The 20,546-nt window shown below is 37.8% G+C and overlaps 1 protein-coding gene across 1 annotated transcript; it reads right to left on the bottom strand.

The window, feature by feature from the left end:
• Positions 1-11,032: 11,032 nt before the first annotated feature.
• Positions 11,033-11,359, bottom strand: LOC124168751. The gene has a single exon (XM_046547019.1). It carries the CDS (start codon positions 11,357-11,359, stop codon positions 11,033-11,035), a length of 327 nt encoding a protein of 108 aa, XP_046402975.1.
• Between the last annotated feature and the right edge of the window lie 9,187 nt (positions 11,360-20,546).

Below are 20,546 nucleotides of genomic sequence, written 5' to 3'. Positions count from 1 at the left end.
ACAAAAAAGTATCGCAGCATTATTTGATTTTATTCTACGCCGTTGCTTGCTTTTCAGAAAAAGTTGAGTCACAAGAGGAATGTTCCGCGGCCCTTGATTTGGAAACTGTGGAGATAGAGGAAGACGTGTGGATCAGCAATTTCTATTTAGTTGGTTGTCAGGATAAACCAAGGATCCATTTAAAGGTTGTCAGGCCATCGTATAAAGATAGGACTGATGTGCACCACAGGAGAAATGGGGTGTTTGAGGGAAAGTCAAACCCAAAGTTGCCCAAAGAATGTGCAGTTCTATGTTGCTCTTTCCCCAGTTAAAACCAAATAGGAATTGGATTGGGATAATATTTTCACCACGGGTTCCAGTGATAGTGAGAGTGCAGGTGATCACGGTCATCGTCGAAGGTGATCCCTCTAGGATTTCCGATACGGAATTTTTAAGTGACAACCGATCGCAATGACGATGAGCACGCCTTTAGAGTAGGTTTCAGATATATCGTGAGAAAAGCTCCCAAATGTATTAAAGACTGTTTGGAAAATATTCACATTTTAATGCTACTTTAGGAAGGCTTTCATTAATATTGCTCGTGCGTATTCTCGTTTATCGTCTCTATCCATTTTGCTGTGGTGTATTTTTTTCTTGAGGTCATTGTGAGTTATTTTAATTGTAAAATTTGAACTAGTCTTTCTCCGTGAGCATTCTAAATATATACTGTATTCATGAATGTAGTTTTCGCGACGAATTTGGAGATCTCAGTCTATTATTAGTCTACTTCCGGTTCCGGTTTCCTTTAAGTAGAACGTGCTCTTGTGAGTCTCCAATTTTTTCTGAAATTTCATTGATTTAGATAAAAATGGGAAGTGATTCTCCTCAAAATTGTGTTCACTGTCACCAGATAGTAAAAAACGAGAAGGAGATAGCTTGTGATAAGTGTAATTTGCCGGTACACGTTCTGTGTTCAGGCCTCTCGCGTGCCGACGCCGACAAGATATCGGCTAAGACGGTCAAAGATAGGCGCCTCAAATTTCTATGTGATCGCTGTGAACAATTTTTAAATTATAGCACGAACCTTGATGAGATGGTGGAGTCAGTTAGACGTGATTTGTTGTCTCTTTTTAAAACTGAGTTTGATGTGATGAAGCGTGACATTGAAAATTTAAAGGATCAGATTGTCTCGGGAACGAATGTATCATCGAATGAAGACGTCTTGGATGATATTGCTCAGGAACTTGAAGATAGAAGACGCCGTGAGTGCAATATTATCATATATAATATGCCGGAGTCAAAATGCGACAACATTGACAGTAGGATCGCGGAGGATAAAAGTAGTGTTGGTCAACTCCTGACAAAGGCTGGTGAAGTTTGTGTCAATGACATTAAGGTTGTGAGGCTGGGTAAAAATTCAAATGGTGATAAACCCAGGCCGGTGAAAGTGATTTTGAATTCAGTGAGGGAAGTTGCACAAATTTTGAAATTAAAGAGCAAGGTAACAGCAGGATCGAAGTTGTCTATTAGCTCTGATAAGACTCCGGCGCAACGTAAATTTTTGGATAAACTTAGATTGGAACTGGAAACTCGGAAGGCCAATGGTGAGGATGACACTATTAGGTATGTCACTGGAAACCCAAAAATCGTTCCGGTCTTGTCAAAAAACTATTGAAACCAAAAGTGCACACATGTATGATGTATTATCAAAAATGCCGGGGATTACGTAGTAAACTAGATGATTTTCGCTGCAGTGTTCCTTTGTTTAACAGTTATGATATTCTTGTTTTAACTGAGACGTGGTTAGTGGATAGTATATCTGACAAGGAGCTGGGTTTGCAAGATTATGTGATATTTCGCTGTGATAGGTCTGTGAGTGCAACGGGTAAAGGAAGAGGTGGTGGTGTGCTCCTAGCGGTAAAGAATACCTTTTGTGTCAAACAAATAATTTTACCTGTGAACAACTTGGAGATAGTTATTTTGAGTGTTACTTTTGGCTGTAGTCAAGTGATTTTGTGCAATGCCTATATTCCCCCTGGATCTACGTTGGATACATATAGACAATATTGTGAAACAGTGGAGAATGTAGTGTACATGTATCCTAATTGTCAATTTTTATTTATTGGTGATTTTAATTTGCCCGACTACATATCCATGGTAAACGGTGCTGAATCTTCTAAGGTACATAACTCAAGTGCATGTGAGCTAGTCTATGATACTTTCTTATCTTTAAATTTAAGACAAATTAACTACGTGTGCAACAAGAATAATAGACTGCTTGACTTATGTTTTAGCTCATTTGATAAAATCACTGTGGATAAATGTGAGGACCATTTGGTTGAACCGGATTTACACCACCCGCCTTTACTAACTACATTCATCCAATCCCCCAATGAACAGGTGGAATTTACTCATCAAGTGCTTAATTTTAAGAAGTGTGATTTTAAGGGTCTATCTGCTCATCTTTCGAATATTGACTGGCCTTCGCTTATGGTATTACCTTTCAACTGCTTGGTGGATAAATTTTACGAATATTTATTAAATTCCATCAAATTACATGTACCCATTGTAAATGTTAGAAAAAGGAAATTTCCTGTTTGGTATTCCGAGGAGGTCCGGAATCTTATAACTGAAAAGAAGATTGCGCATAAGCATTATAAGGAGACTGGTTTATTAACTCACTATAACAATTTTTCAAAACTTAGGGCCAGTGTCAAGAATCTACTCAGAGACTGCTACATGGATCATATTAAAAATATTGAACTAAGTCTGTCACGAAATCCTAAGTATTTCTGGAATTACATTAAAACTCTAAGATCTTCAAATGGTTGGTCGAAAACAATGGGTCTTGATAACCTGCAAGCAGATAATCCTTTTGATATTTCTAACTTGTTTGCTAAACATTTCTCAAGTGTGTATTCTTCAGGTAATGTATACTCTTATGTCGATAAGTATTTCAACCAAATGAATTTACCAGAGTTGTCAATCCATGTTATGGAAGTTGATTCTGCTCTTAAGTCTCTTGATTGCAACAAAAGTGTTGGCCCTGATGGAATTCCAGCATCTATACTGAAAGAGTGCCACATGATTTTGGCTTACCCATTGACTATGATTTTCAATAAGTCACTCGGCTCTGGTATTTATCATCACATGTGGAAGCTAAGCTACATTGTTCCTATTTATAAGTCTGGTGACATAGGAGATGTTAAAAACTACAGGCCAGTGGTCATACAATCATCCATACCCAAGGTGTTCGAAAAATTGGTGGTAAGCAAGCTGACCCCTCTTTTTAAAAACTTTATCAGTGATTCACAGCATGGATTTATGAGGGGTCGATCAACTACTACTAATTTACTAGAATATCGTAAGTTTATTGAAGTGAATCTTGAATATGGGCATCAAGTAGATGCAATATATACTGACCTAAGTAAGGCTTTTGACTCAGTCAACATTCCATTACTATTATTAAAACTGAAGGGTATTGGGTTTTCTGGCAGTTTATTATCCTGGTTGGAAAATTATCTTTCAAATCGAAGGCTCTCGGTGAAAATCAATCACCAGATATCCAATGAAATTATTGCCTTATCTGGTGTTCCTCAAGGCTCTCACTTGGGTCCATTGCTATTTTTGCTTTTTGTGAACGATGTGTCATTTATTTTTTCCGGTGTTAAATTTTTAATGTTTGCCGATGACTTAAAGATTTTTTCTGTTGCTGATAGCAAGAATGATGTCAATAATCTACAAGAAAATTTGGACAGATTCTCACTTTGGTGTCAACAAAATGGTTTGTGCATCAATGTTTCAAAGTGCAATTGTATTTCATTTGGCAAATCGATGTCACCTAATATCAATTATTATACTCTTGATAATATGGTATTAACTAATGTAGAAAAAATTAAAGACCTTGGAGTCTTATTTGATAATAAGCTTAGTTTTAACTTTCATCTTGACTATGTCGTAAAGAAATCAATGAAAAGCCTTGGTTTTGTGATTAGGAATGCAAGGAATTTTCACATTGACATTTTAGGGCATTTGTACACTACTTTAATACGTCCGATAACTGAATATGCTTCTATTGTGTGGTGGCCATACAAGAGTACACAACTCAAACGTATTGAGAGAATTCAGCACAAATTACTTAGGTATGTTCATTTCAAAATCATTAGAGTATGTGCACATTTTTGGGAAGTGATCTTAAAAAAGAATTTACACCTCAATTAGGCTAAATTCCGAGTCTGAGAATAGAGAGGTACTTTTTAAGCAAGATATTAATTATTAAAATTTGCAAAATTAATGATGCGCTGAAACACCAGTCGGCCATATTTTCAAGGCTGTGACGTCATTTTGTTCGACGTGTTCTCAGGCATTCCTTGTTCTTTAGGGTGAGCCCCTCTACAGCGTATACAGAGTTTTGAAAGAAGCCATGGAATGCCTTATGAACTAGATTTAAAGTGTGTACATGCCATCATCTACATCTTTTAATTCATTGGTTTCTCGGTTACGCTGATGACAAGACTCTTATCAACTTTTCTACCTCGAACTACCTAATCGTATTTCTTACTCCTCGGTTCTCGCATTTGCGTTCGTTTGAAGATTTATAGTGACATTGAAATTAAGAGACACTTAAACAGTGATGATCTTTGAAATAGTACGACTTAATTCGTGAAAACTAAGTCACTAATTAGTAACTAACTTAGTAACTGTACCCGTACTACTAACTAAAAAACGGGAATTTAATTTTCGATAAAAAGTGATAGTTTGGGTATTCAAAATGTTTGTAATTTAATTCCAAACACAGTGATGCTAATATTTTCTAAATCGGGTGTGAAATAAGCTCATTATTACGTATCACAAGTCGGGACTACTTTTTGGAAATGCACCGCGCGCAGGGATTCCTCGCTTAATGGGTAGTCATAACAAGACACTTGTACCTTGAAAACCAATAAACTTATGCTGTGAAGAAATATAAAATGAACCAATTATTAAATTGTGCTAACAAATGCTTCGAGAAGCATATTGAAACCGAATGAATGAAAAGTAATCGTCTCATCTAACTATCAAACATTTGATTTCCAGCCCGAGAGATTTCCGTCATTCATCCGGACCAAGTTTTCAATAACCAATTTTTAGATATACCTCACAAATGCTATTCATAAACCTCAACCAAACAAATGTACATCTGACTGACATATCTATGTTAGCGAACTGAAAATAACTTGTAGAAACATTGAGATAATCAGAACTCTGCTTTTGAATACATTAATTCTACGAAAGAACAAATACGTCGACTAAAAGTGCGTTTTTTTTAAAAGAAATTAAGATCAGATTACTGCTTAAACTGGACCAAAATGTAACTTCAGTTATTTGTGCTTACGTTTAAAACCTTAAATAGCCCAGAAGAAGAAGAACCCAGCTCAGTAACGGCAATTTAATAATTAACTATGGATATTCATCCAGTCACCACGGGCCATAAATGAATATGAAAAATTATTTTTCGCGAGTCAGTAGGTTAAATAATAATAGAATAGAAAATAGTTAAATAGGTAAATTAAATTATGATCGGTATTTGAAATGACAATAATACAAATATCGATAGATATCTACCTACCGGCACTTTTACTTCCGTAAACCTTCGAATCGTGCTAACAAACTTTTGGCCAATTACCTACTGTAAACAATCTTACTTAATTCACTTATGTTAGACCTAATTTCCGATGAGGTTTCCCGTCCATTTCTCTTTATTATGAATGAGACAAGACAACAAAAAAGCTCCAGTTCAACATTAAAACTTCGTGCCGAGGCATGTAGGTATAGTCCAACATAATCAGCACGGTCAATCATTGAAGCATCCACCTTCAGGATATTATCTGAAGAAACCCTCACGAAACCTGATTCATGATAAGCACTTAAACGTATTTCCCTTTACACAGATCAGATCCACCAACTTTTTCCAATGCACACATAGTTTATTGAATCATAAACACGATCATAACACGATAAACACATTGCACGCTGATGAGATAGACCCATAAGATCTATGGATAGACCAGAATGACGTCACATACCGAGGAGCCAATAGATGAGCATTTTCGTCTGCCTAATATCGTTGCGAAAACAATGCATATTAAATAGTAATTATTAAACAAACTAAGCAACAATTAATGCTGTTAATCGAAAGTAATGATATTTACGATACACTTTATCGAATAAACTGCATTTCAATCGTATTCCTCCCGAGTGCACATACTCTATTATGGGGTAATACTTTCTATGCTTCAATTAGACACTTTTTGCCATAGAAGAGTTAAGGCAGATTTAATATTTTTGTATAAAGTTTTAAATAATAGAACTGTGTCTCCAGATCTTCTTGGTGCTGTCAATCTAAGAGTTCCATCTCACAATACAAGGACTAACCTAGTGTTTTCGAACAACTACCACAGGACTTCTTATGGTCATGGTGCCCCAATTGAAAGAATATTGAGGAATTTTAATCTCTTTGGAAGTTCACTGGATGTATTTAACTCTTCAATTACCCAAATTAGGAATTTAAAGATTGTTTGCTATAAAGAATGTGACATCTGTGAATGATTTTTTTTTGTTTCTATGCATTTTATTGTGATATACATGTTGTATTTTATATTGTATTTTATTGTGATATACATACTCTATTTTATATTGAGAATGTTTAGATAATTGTATTTTATAATGTGTTTATGTGATGTTCTACTGTGTCTTATAACATCTGTTGATGCTATGGTACTGATTTGTTTATTATTTTGATAATGTGTTTATATGGTAATATGGGCATTTTGCCTGTTAAAGCAATTAAATTAAATTATATTAAATTACAAAAGTAACTTCTTAACACCTGAAGACGTTGTGTTTATTATATTGATCGAAGTTCGATTGACCGATTCTTTCTGCAGAATAGGAAGTGGCTTCAGGGTTTTTGAGTCACAAGATGGTAGATTGTGTTGGAAGTTCGTCTATATTATCGCTACTAAATTGAAACATTGATAGCCTGGCTTCCTCAGAGCTTCCTGTCGCCCTCCAGGCAAGGTATTTTTAAGTTGAAAGTATCATCGACAGCTTCGAGGTGGAAATAAGTTCACCATAAGACTCTCTACCGGACTGCCAAAAGAATACACATTTCACATGAGTATACGCTTTCGCCAATAATATACACAAGTCTTGCGAATTGGAAAACGGCCTATGTTATGAACTATAAAACATTTCAGATGCACATCAGCTACCTTTCCATTTCTCGGCATCGACTTTCGGCGCCGACGAAGTCTACAGTTTCACTAAAATACCCTGTTATCATGATGGAATCAGTAACAGCCCAGTCAGCACACGAGGTATAATATACATATTTTTTAAGTCAATCTTGGTAAACTATGTAAAGTATATTGAAATATGTAAAATTTACATATCATATACTCGGAAATATTTACATAGAAAATGTTGTTAACTTTTATTTTAGGTCAACATAAAATGCTGTCTTATTTAATACGTGATTGATTTAAACCTATTTTCTGGCCCATTTATCGATACATTTAATGTTAACTGAATGTAAATTATTTACATTCCATATACTTTTAGAATTGACGTAAAATATACATATATTTACGTCCAATATACATAAACCATTTTCATGGATTCATGCCAGATAGTTCATTTACTGGACCACCCACACAGCAGAGGATATTCCAGGAATATCCCATTTTGATCCCCAATATTCCTATTTCGTCCCAGGGTTATTGCGAGCCATTACGGGATATTCCTGGAATATCCTATTTTGATCCCCTATATTCCTATTTCGCCCCACGGACATTGGCAACCATTGTGGGATATTCGCGGACTATTTTTTGACAACAGGCTTTTTTGTATGTAATAACTGAGTCACAGGTGTTACTAAATGATATTGTAACAAAATAAGAATAACTACCTGACCCTTTCGAGACGGGGGAGTTTTCTGTTGGCTGATTGGCAGTGGAACTTGTGTAGGCAATAATAGGTACACATAAGTTGAGAGCAAATAAATTTTATGACTGTCACCTTCTTACATCTCTCGCGCGACTGCACGACCAGTACCAACTGGTACAACATAAAAAAATGAGCAGCGCCTCCCCACGCCTGCCAACCCTGCTGGCTGATAGCCGACACAACATTGAAAACCCCAACACTTCCCCTTGTCGGATATCAGACACAAAACGAACATAACTACATCAACAAAAAAAAATAAATGTGCTTCTCACAAACAGAATTATCTTAGTCCCAACTTGGACACAAAATCGTTAGTTTTAACACCAGTTACAGATTTAGTAAACAAGTCGGCCAAGTTATTTTTACTTTGAACATACTCAAAATACACCTTCCCCTTTTCTACACAATCTCTTACAAAATTGTACTTGACCTCCAAATGTTTTAATTTCTCTGAAGCAATTCTATTTTTACTGAAAGAAATAGCTCCCTGATTATCAGCAAATATTTTACAAGGGGTTCCAGCAAATCTGGATTGTCCCAATTCATCAAGGATTGATGTCAACCACAGTGCCTCCTTCGTCGCCTCACACATTGCAATATACTCAGCTTCGACAGTAGATAATGCTACCACACTTTGTTTACGAGTCTGCCAACAAATTGCAGCTCCAGCAAGCAACACTACATATCCACTGATAGATTTTCTACAATCCTTGTCATTTGCCCAATCAGAATCACAATAAATCTCAATGGGTGCATTTTTCTTTTCATAGTTCAACTTTAAGTCACAGGTATGCTTAAGGTATCTCAATATATGTTTAACATCGTTCCAGTCCTTCTTTGTTGGGTCATTACACTTTTGACTGATTTTACACACAGCATAACACAAATCAGGTCTGCTAGATCCGGATAGGTACAACAAATTACCAACTGCCTTGCGATACAGATATTGGTCAAATTTATCACTGTCTCTTTCTGATTCTCCCTCTCCATTTACTTCGAGGGGTGACACACGACCTTTGCAATCTGACATACCATATTCACACAGAACTTGTTTTACATAATGGTGTTGATCAATAATTATTTCTATATCATTAGGTCTCACAACATGCAAGGATAACATCTGGTACATATTACCCAATGCTCTGACTTCCAATACACTAGATAATTGTTGTTTGGCCCACTCAACTTTACATTTCTTTCCCCACAATGCCAAATCATCTACATATACTCCTATTATGAGTTTCTTCTCCTCATCACAATACACACATGGATCACTTGTAAGTCTCTTAAGTTTTAGGTCACAGAGTACTTTATCAATATGTTCATACCACTCTCTCCCACTTTGTTTAAGACCATAGATACACTTATTTAGTTTACACACATAATTTTGACCTCCCTCCTCAAAGTATTTCGGTTGTTTCATATATACTTCCTCATGCAATGGACTGTTCAGATATGCTGAGAGAACGTCCACATGCTCTTGAACCCACCCATTTTCCACTGCTAAAGCCATTAACAATCTAATGCTTTTACGTTTAATCACAGGGGAATAAGTCTCTTTGAAATCTATACCAGGTATTTGGGAGAAACCTTGAGCTACTAATCGAGCTTTATATCGTTCAACGGTACCGTCAGGCTTTTGCTTAACCTTCAAAACTCATTTACAACCCAGACCATTCTTACCTGCGGGTTTCTTCACAATTTCATAGGTACCCTTCCTCTTGAGATTTTCTAGCTCTTCCATCATAGCAGCTCGCCAGTGTTCAGCTTCCCCTCCACTCAGTGCCTCTTCCACGTTGCTAGGCTCCATGCAGCTGGGCTCACAGCACGGTAGGGTTTTGCTGAATATTGTCATTTTGCAACAGGGACAATGCACTGGTTTTGGGATTCTGCTGCTATGCCTGAGAGTCACTTCAGGTTGCTGTACGTCCACTTGTTCTATCTCATCATTCTCCCATTCTATCAACTCACCATGTTCCCTTTCCACTCCCACCAGATTCACTTCCTTAGACTCATTCTCTTCTAAATCTTCTTCTTCCCACTCAAAGTCCTCATCATTCAGACCATCTACTCTGATTCGACCCTCCGCTTCCTCTCTCATCTGGTCCCTTACATTTTCCTTAAATGGAAACTTGTTTTCCTCAAATTCCACATTATGCCCAATTACCACCTTTTTCCTTTTCAAGTGCCAAAGCCTGTATCCCTTCACATGCTGCTCAAAACCTAAGAAAACACATTCTTCTGCTCTAGATCCGAATTTTCCCTCGCTTTCTACAGCTAGCCAAGCTCTGCAACCAAAAACTTTCAATCGCTTTAAATCATCCTCTTTCAGGCTTTCACCAGTCCACAGCTCGAAGGGGCTTCGGTCTCCTATCGCTCTAGATGGACATAGATTGCGGATGTAACAAGCAGTATTCGCGGCCTCTGCCCAGAAGTTTGCCGGTACTCCTGATTGAATAATCAAACAACGAATCATGTCTGCCAGTGTCCTATTCTGTCTCTCGGATACTCCATTCTGCTGAGGACAATAAGGAACAGTTTTCCTGTGCACGATACCATTTTGTTTCAAGAAACTCTCAAATTTGTCACTGCAATATTCTCCTCCACCGTCTGTCTGAATGGACTTCAGCTTGGTCCCTTGAAAATTCTCATATTCAGCCTTAAACTGTAAAAATTTATCAAAGGTTTCACTCTTCTTGGCAAGAAAATATACTCTCAAATATCTTGAAAAATCATCTGTGAAAGTCAATATGTACTGCGCACCGCCATTTGATGTAGGACAGATTTTTCCCATGAGGTCACTATGTACCATGTCTAATGGACATTCCAACTTTCTATCACTTTGTTTTGGGTATCCTTTTCTAGTCATCTTTCCTTGTATGCATACTGTGCACTTCTCCTTTCCGTCTTCCTTCACCTCCTTCAGACCAGGTATCTTATTAATTGCTGCCTCATGAAGGTGCCCAAGACGTTGGTGCCACGTTTTCGCAGTCCTCAATGCAATAGCTTCCACATCTTCATCAGGATCTTGTGATGTGGTCTCGCTCTCACTTACCGCCACTGCCCCTCATGATTCCTCTTTGCAGTCTAGTAAATACAGACCACCTGACTCACGAGCAGTAAATAGAGGTACGCCATCGTCGGAACCAATAGCGCTGTTCTTATCAAACGTAACTCTAATTCCATTGTCAGCTAGGCGCTTCAAAGAGATCAGGTTGCACTCCAGTTCGGGTACATACAGCACTCTGGTCAATCCCAATGTCCAACCTCCACATGCTTCTGTCAAATTGACGTTAACAGTTCCAACTCCTTTAACGTCCGCTCTCCCCTTGCCCAAAGCTACAGACCCACGCAGTTCCTTGAAGGTGTTGAAAAATTCACGATGCGGCGTCATGTAATCTGAAGCTCCCTAGTCCACGACCCACGAAGATTTGCCGTAGTTAGAAGTAGGAGTCCTTAGAATACATGCTCTGAATCGGTCTGTGGCCACTTCACTCTTGTTTTCATTTTCTCCTCGGTTCCTGTTTATTTCAGCCCTCTTTTGATCGCACTCTCTCACTACATGACCACGGTTGCCACAAGCATAGCATCTAGGATTGTCACAGTTTCTGGCAACGTGTCCCCATTTTCCGCATTCAAAGCACTTAGACTCACTTGCGTTTATCATCTTATTTCCGTTTATGCCACTTCCCCGCATCTTACTGTTTCCTCCGTAATGGTTTTTCTTCTCGCCCCTGTTATTAGGCTGATTTCTGCTGAATGGATGGCCTTTCGTCGATGTCAATGCTGTCGGTCCTTCCTCTCTCTCTTTCCGATCATTTTCTCTCTGAACCCTCTTCTCTTCCACAAGTAATCTTGCTTTCACAGCTCTAGTTGTAAGGTTCCCCTCCTGCTCCATCGAACGAATTAGCCCTTCGTATTTACTCAGAGGCAATCCCATTAGGAAGATCATAGCAATTTGCTTATCGGTAAAAGTTATTCCACCTTGGCTCACCTTTCGATAGATATCCTGAATTCTCGACATATACACCTGCATACTTATATTTTCAGTCTTCTCCACGTTCACCATCTCTTTCATTAGCATGACAGTGTGAAGTAGGGTAAATGTTGCATGGATTTCCTCAAGGGTCTTCCAAGCCTCTCTTGCTCGTTCACAATCACCTATGTCTTGCAGATATTCATCATTAACATGTCTGAAAATATGCGCCAAGGCTCTCCTGTTTGTTCGCGCTTGCTCTGCATTCAGCTCTTCCACGTCGTCGAATCCGGGGTCAACCGCATTCCAACAGTTCTTCTCCACTAGTCCCGCTTGTGTACGAATAGCCCACACATAGTAATTATGTTGATTTAACCTCAAGTAATTATCGTCTTCGCGCGCTTTCCCTTCGTCCGCCATTTTCACTCGCTTAATGCCGGCAGCACGAATTATTCTTCTCAACGTTATATTCTCTCGACTTAGACTAACACTTGTCCCTCCTCGTCCGTTTAAGGTTGATAGATACACTGGACTTCCATAACCTGTTGGCTGATTGGCAGTGGAACTTGTGTAGGCAATAATAGGTACACATAAGTTGAGAGCAAATAAATTTTATGACTGTCACCTTCTTACATCACTCGCGCGACTGCACGACCAGTACCAACTGGTACAACATAAAAAATGAGCGGCGCCTCCCCACGCCTGCCAACCCTGCTGGCTGATAGCCGACACAACATTGAAAACCCCAACATTTTCGTCTTACAATTAGTATGACTGCTGTTCTGAGCCCCAAGAGAGACTTCTTTCTAGTGGTACGGAGCAGGGGGTTCCTCTTTTTTTGCACGTTCGCAAACGCTGTTCCAGAAATGCACTATAGGAACGCAGTAGAACACCTACCTATGGTGTTTGCGCCTTTCTGTTCTGGAACACTTATGAGCGCTATCCAACTAGGTTGCGTTGGAACGCAGGTGAACGACCGAGAAAATGCCTACCACGTTTGTTTTATCATTTCTGTTCGGAACATCCAAGAACGCTGTCCGCCTGGGTTGCTATGAAATGCAGATTTATTCAAAAATCAATCAATACCCTTAAGATGTAAAAAAAATCCTGCCATGAAAAGTTTTCCTCGTTTCATAAAGAAGAATGCTTTTCAAAATGTGATTTCATTCGTGCTTTTTAATCTAGTGAGGCGATGACACAAAAAAGATATATTTCTCAGTGGGATTTATTCCTCAAGTCATAAGGCGAAACTTAATTTTTTGAATGCCAAGATTGACTCCCGCCCGCGATTTCGACCTATCGATTGTGGATACCATCGATGGTCGATTCCACCAATAGTCGATTTCCGTCGATACACACATGGCGCACATGCGTCCCATCACTACTTTCTCTTCCTCCTGCTGCAACGATTGATGTTACGTTAACTGTGTTGTGTTCGTCGTAAGCGAAATTGATCCTGCCGAAGTTTATCAGCCTCTAAAGCTCTTCTTTTACCTGTTTCACCAGCACCTACGTAATCATCTACCGTTACAACGAAATTTGTAGTGTTGTTTTTTTCGAAACTTCTCCAACAAAAGTTTATCAACCGCTGAAGTTCTCCTTTTTCTTCCTTCATCAGAATCTGGGTAAGTAGAAGTGTTGCTCATTGCAACCATTTTTATTTTAAGTGAAGCGTTTTCTTAATATTTTCAACCTTCTTACACTTCCTGAGACAGCTCAGTCAATCATCTTTTCAATCCATCTTCTGTGGATTGAAAAACGTTGCATATGCTTCAACTTAATTTTATTTTTATGCTTGAGGCATTTTATCACTGTATGGTGGGAGGATTATGAAGAAAAACTTCCCGGCTTAACTATTTATTTAGTCATTAAAAGTTATTTCCATTTTTTAAATTCGCTGTCGAGTCATAAGTTTAGCTTCCTTCAAAATGTAATCATATTTGTTGAAGATCAGAGGGTATTTTAGTCTTTAGGTTTGTACACATTGGGTTTAAGTTATTGGGAATTAAATTCTCAAATCAAATTAGTACTTCGAATTTTCAATGTGAATAACTTGTCAATTTTAACACTTAGAACTGATTTTTTCGAAATTTCCTTTGTTGACTGTTGGGGGATTTCATCTCAAATCAGGCAGAGGGGCGTCAGGTGACCATCACCGATTTCTCTGAAATTTATATATGTGAAAGCAGTATCCTTATGATGAATAATGATGCCTTTATCTCAGCTCAGAACCGAACCGTCATAAAGTTACCTTCCTTTGAACATTGCAGTGTCAGGCCTCAGAGTAAAAAATGAAAAATCACATAAATGCTGATTACTAAGGAACCATGGCCTGTAATGCAGTGGTAATTGTTTCATTTTGAAGAAAATTCATTTATGCACATTATGGCATAACTTGAAAGTCATTTGAAGCAATAATAAACAAATAGGACTTGTTTAAACAATAAAAATTAGTCATTATTTAACAATTTATTACTAAAAAAAGACCACCTTTTATTTTCTTTAAAATTTCTCAGCGGGTAGTTCAAATGCTCTGCTTTCAATTAAAAAAATAAAAAAAGGTAATATTTTTATACTTTTTGTTTTAAGGCATGTCAAAGTTAGGCATGTTTTCGACTCTTTTACACCAAGATTGCATACCTTCATGGGGATAAAAAATGAAGTTCCATTCTACTTAGCATTCATAACAGTGAAAAGTTCATATCTGAATGATTGGTTACATATATTGAGTGAAAGCAAGTTCAATCTTGTTTACTTCCACGGCATCCAATGTGTGCAAACACCCACTGCTAATGGCTGGAAACGGTGAATGAGTCGCAATTTGCATAGAGTATTTTTCAATGGCACTTCACATAAGTCTCCTACTTTGGGCCATGTGAAACAATTCGATGGACCTTGTGGATGTATACGCAAGACACTAATGTCATTCCCTTCTAAACACACTGCAGTAATTTTAGAAATTCACCATGTTTTTCGGAAGCACACGATGAAGTCATTCATGGTGAGATTTTGAGTACTGTATGTCTTTATATCTGATTTTGTTAGTGTCACAGCCTGTTGGATTGTGTGGATTACAGAGAGAGCTGTAGTTGTCCCATGTCTGTTAACTACCAAGACATGAAAGTGTTGATGCCATGTACAGGTGCTCCTTTCACCTAATTATTTTTTGTCTAAATTGAGCTAATTAGAATGTTTAAAATGCAAGTTTCATAGTAGGCAAGAATTTACTTACTTAAAGAAAGTGATAAATATCAAACATGTACTTCATGGGAAAATAATGTCTCAGCAGCTTTTGAAGAAGTGAGAGTGAAATGTGTATGAGTGGCCATGTTCAAATTTTATCATTCTTTACACAAGTTAATCTAAACAACATAATATGGCTGATTTTCCAGTTTCAACCAAACATACAATTGACATATAATGCAGAGCTAAAAAAAACTAGGACTAAGGGCCTACTTCGAAATAGAAGAAAATAAAAGGTGGCCTTTTTTTAGTAATAAATTGTTAAATAATGACTAATTTTTATTGTTTAAACAAGTCCTATTTGTTTATTATTGCTTCAAATGACTTTCAAGTTATGCCATAATGTGCATAAATGAATTTTCTTCAAAATGAAACAATTACCACTGCATTACAGGCCATGGTTCCTTAGTAATCAGCATTTATGTGATTTTTCATTTTTTTACTCTGAGGCCTGACACTGCAATGTTCAAAGGAAGGTAACTTTATGACGGTTCGGTTCTGAGCTGAGATAAAGGCATCATTATTCATCATAAGGATACTGCTTTCACATATATAAATTTCAGAGAAATCGGTGATGGTCACCTGACATGATTTTGCGCAATCTGCCTGATTTGAGATGAAATGGCCCTGTTGGCATTTATATAGCTTTAGGGAAAATCCCATTAATAGAGATTACTTTAATTAGACAAATTAGATGTATCACTAATAGATTTTAATAAAGTGTTTATCTAATATTGTTCACAGGTGTAGTAAGGAAGAATTTTCCAAATGCCAATTATGAAGAAATACGAGGAAAAGTGAGCTGGTTCTTCATGGATTCTTTTGACCTTAAGGAAGGATGATCAGGCAAAAACATTGATCCTATTAGCCTTTATTTTCGTATATGTTGAACAAGGGCATTTCTTACGGTATCTGCTATTTATCAACACTTATCAAAGTATTCAGAAAATATTTGGCTGGTTTTATTTGTAATCGAAATTCTGACTACTTCTTGAACTGACTTTTAACTTACTATGCTTATTGAATTTACTCATGCAATACGATCGTTTTTTTACATTTGATGGATAGACTGATTAAATAATTCCATGAGAGGATCCGCTAAAACCTCTTGACAATAATTAAGCACCAGAGGTGGAATACCATCTGGGCCTGGCCCCTTTGTTGTGTCTAATGAATTCAATTTCTTATATATTTCTGAGATTGTGTGGTATATTTGTAAAAATATGTGTAATATTTAGTTAAATAAAATTGTTTTTTCAAAGCAGCACTCTATGTGATTTCTATTTTCTCCGTAGACCATGTTAATCCAGATCTCACTGACGAGACCAGAATCCAGAATCTCACTGATTTTATTCTTTATTCAATTATTTGTCAGGTAGAAGTCTAAAACAAACTGGTAAGTGTTCCCACAGTGTTCCAGAACAATGCGAAACAAATTAGCATGTTATATTATGTTGATGAAGGCTCTCTACTTCCTAGACAGGATGTTCTCAAATGCATGTAAACGCCTCAAAATGCTGAAGCTGTCCCTCACACTAAATGACACAATGGATTCACTAGTACTTACATGATTGCACTAAATACATACTGCCACCAGAACAGAGTTTTTAGTTTTTGTTTTGCTAATTTCGATACTTTTTGGATATTCATGCAATATTATTGGATGAAAATTGGATATTAGGTAATATAAAAAAGGATATTACATAGATGGCATTTGGCGGCAACTTCGGATATTATGTGGAGATCTAGGCAATGTTGTTGGATGAAAATTTACATTCCAGATACATATATCATTGACGTATTATTTATGTATATCATTTACGTAAATTGACGTATTAGTAATACGTATTATTTACAAAATAAAGTGGGACATATAGACGTATTATTGATGTATTCAATATTAAAGCAATACGTATCATTTACTTAAGATTCACTTTGTCTCAAAGTAAATAATACATATTATATACTTTGTGTGCTGACTAGGAAGCTTGCTAGGATCAGCCTAGGAATAACCATATTCCTTCATCTTTAAGCAATCTATCGCTTTCAATGGAGAAGAAATAGATCAAATAATAGCCCTGAAGTCACAATGAACTACTCCGATACGTCTGCACTTCAATTAATGAAACATAACCACGCCGTCGCTTGTATTCAAGTATGCAACCTCTAGACCTCTACCAAGGTTCTTAGACTATACTTACTCTAAGAACCTTGGACCTCTACTACGGCCGTGCCGCCGTGCCTCCTCGTACTGAACTATGACGTCACTTTTCTACCAGCCAATCATCGGGCGTTTTCGATTCCCACTTGCATTTGAAAATTCTCGTGAACTTTGATGCATTAAATATCGCAAACCACGTCATAAATAATAATAAAAAAACTTTCACCGAGGTATGCAAACATTTATTTTTATATAATTTTGGGGCTATTGATCATATCTGAAATATATGCAAGTTCCCTATTATATTGTTAAAAGCCCCTGAATTTGAGGATGAGAATATCTTATGAAATGAAGTTTTATATTTCTCTAAAATGAAGTGTTTATTAGACAAATTAGGCTTTCAGATATAGTAATAAGCATCAAATATTCATTAATCTCTAAATTTTTCCAATAGTGATACCTTCTAACATTGGCGGATCCAGGGGGGGGCACGGGGGCACGTGCCCCCCCCCGCCCCCCCCCCCAAGACCCTAAAGGCCTGTTTACACGATACATTAACACGTACGAGTTAATGTACGTTTGCGTGAAATTTTGGTGGACCGGAACGGAACATGTACGAATGCATGAACCAAACAAGAACAGGTTTTATTTTCTGTGCATGCATTCGCACAAGTTGGGTGCATTTTGGCGTTCATTTTCGCATTCATACATTCAGACATTAACCCGTACGTGTTAATGTACCGTGTGAACAGGCTTTTAAAATATGCAAGATTTTTAATACGGTCCCATTATCATTGCGTTCGTTTTGTATTATGAAATATCCTTGTGCCCCCCCCCCCCCCCCCAGAACAAAATCCTGGATACGGTTTTGCTTGTGCCCCCTCCAGAAAGAAATCCTGGATCCGCCCCTGCCTTCTAAAACATTCCCCCACATGAAGCCCTAGGTGGTTTTCACATGTTTCGCAAAAGTAAATTGTCTCTCTTCTTCCTCCTCTAACGTTTCTTTTTGAACAAACTACACAGTCCTTGTGTTTTCTTTCAGAATATGGCATGATGATATGGTGTTTTCTATTCAACCTTTGTAGAGGGTCTGATGGTTTTGGTCAGCCCCAGGGAGTTGTACCACCCATCCTGTAATCTCCAACAAGTTCTTCAACTAACTCCCTAATGAATTTCACATGCGAAATACACTTTTCACCTTTCATTTTTTTGCACTCTTTGTATAAAATGTACGAATTTACTGCACTAACTTCTAAGCCCCAGAAAAATAGCTTTCGCCACCATTTCAATGTCTTTCCTATGAAACAATAGGTACTTGTATAGTGATCAGCAGTGCCCACGCCACCCATAAATTTGGTGTAGTTCACAACGACTTTCGGCTTGACTACTCTCTGAATTTCAGCACTACCTCGAACCCTCCTTTCCACTACCTCCGTTTCAGAAGTGTCCCAGGTGCTTAGTAATGTAACCACTCTTTTGTCCTTCCATGAGAGGAGTAATGTGTCCCTGTCGCTATAGGCAACCAACTCTCCTTTTTTCATCCTGGGATTTTTTATTAGGGCTAGGTTGTCTTTCCTGTTGGGCATCAGAGTTCCTGTCAAGTGGCACTTATATTTAGCAACTCCTTAGCAAGTGTTGCACTTGTGTAGAACCTATCAGTAAATACACATTAAATCCCTGAGCTTCAGGAAGAGATTGCTTCAATCTGCCATAAAGTTCTAGTACAATTTTTGAAGTAAATGGTAGATCAGATCTAGCAAGGGAGTCAGATGTTACAGAACCGAAGTAAGGAACAAAAGAATAGATGTAACCACATCGGGAATCTGCGAGGACATGGATACGAATTCCCCATTTGGTGGGTTTTTTGGGGTTGTACATGAAGCGCACCTTGCCCTTGAAACCCACAACAGACTCATCAATGGCTATCTCGCGCCCTGGACAGAATTTCTCTCTGAACTTCATATCTAAATAATTCAAAAACGAGCTGGCCTTCTCTTTTCTGGTTCTTGTATCATTTATCCCCGCTTTTTCATTTTTTAGATGTAGCATTCAAAAATTTGCAAAAACCTTTCCCTTGTGAAGATTGCACGAAAAAATGGTACATGAGAGACAAACTCTAACGACCAATAATCCTGTATATTTGGTTGATGAATAATGCCCATGTTCAATATAATGCCGAGAAATGCCTTTATTTCCTTAGCGGTGACGTCAGTCCAACTATTCCAAGTTGATCTCTTGGCTAGTATCCTATGGTGAAGTTTACTCTTAGCATAGATATTTGTTTCACAGGCTATGCTTTCTATCAAGGCGTCTGTAAAAAACAACTGAAAAAATTCAACGGGCTTCACATAGTCACCGGGAACCTGTGGACCAACGCACACTTGTCCAGTGGAGAAGGGATACCTTTTCGGAGATTGGTCATTCACACTGACATCAATCCATTTTGGCGTTAGTTTTTCACTTTGAATGCCAACGTCATCGCTTTCGGACTCATCTGCACTGTCACTAAAATAAACAATTCTTTGTAGTTTTTTACCTTTTTTATGTGCAACTTGGGTGTCACTTTCACTGTCACTTTTTGTCAGTTCCTGCTGATGAAATCGGCAATTCCTCCTTTTTGCAGGTTTACTAGGACCGGCTACAGGTTCAACTTGTGTAGATTTATGACTGTTGGATAATCCACCTTCATCACTAGAACTACTGTTTAAACTTATATTTGGTGGTGCCCAGACCATAACTAAACACATAGGTTCAAGACAATTGGGAATAGAACAAGTATGTGGCAATAACACGAACGATCTATGGAAACTTCTCAAACCGCCATCTTTATTCGGCGTACCACTTGTACCACCTTAACCAAATTACATATTCATACATAACCACCCAGACAGCACACTGGTAACGGTATACATATACCGTAAGTATACCAGGTGTATACTGTTTCCTTGAGAAACTGTATACATGTTTTAGATTCTAAGTATACATAAACAGTATCCTGAAGCGTATACGTATACAGTATACGAAAGGTATCTGTATACCTTTCATATACTGTATACGTATGTGCTACATATGGAAACAGTATCTGAGAGGTATATGTATACCTTTCATATACTGTTTCCATATGTAATCTCAGTGGCGGATGCATATGGGAGGCGCGCCCCCCAACCCTTTCCTGGCCGCCCGCATAACCAAACATTGCAG

The sequence above is a fragment of the Ischnura elegans genome, chromosome 12, assembly GCF_921293095.1.
Source record: "Ischnura elegans chromosome 12, ioIscEleg1.1, whole genome shotgun sequence".
NCBI classification, from domain to species: domain Eukaryota; kingdom Metazoa; phylum Arthropoda; class Insecta; order Odonata; family Coenagrionidae; genus Ischnura; species Ischnura elegans.
This window is presented reverse-complemented; position numbering and strand designations above follow the sequence as displayed.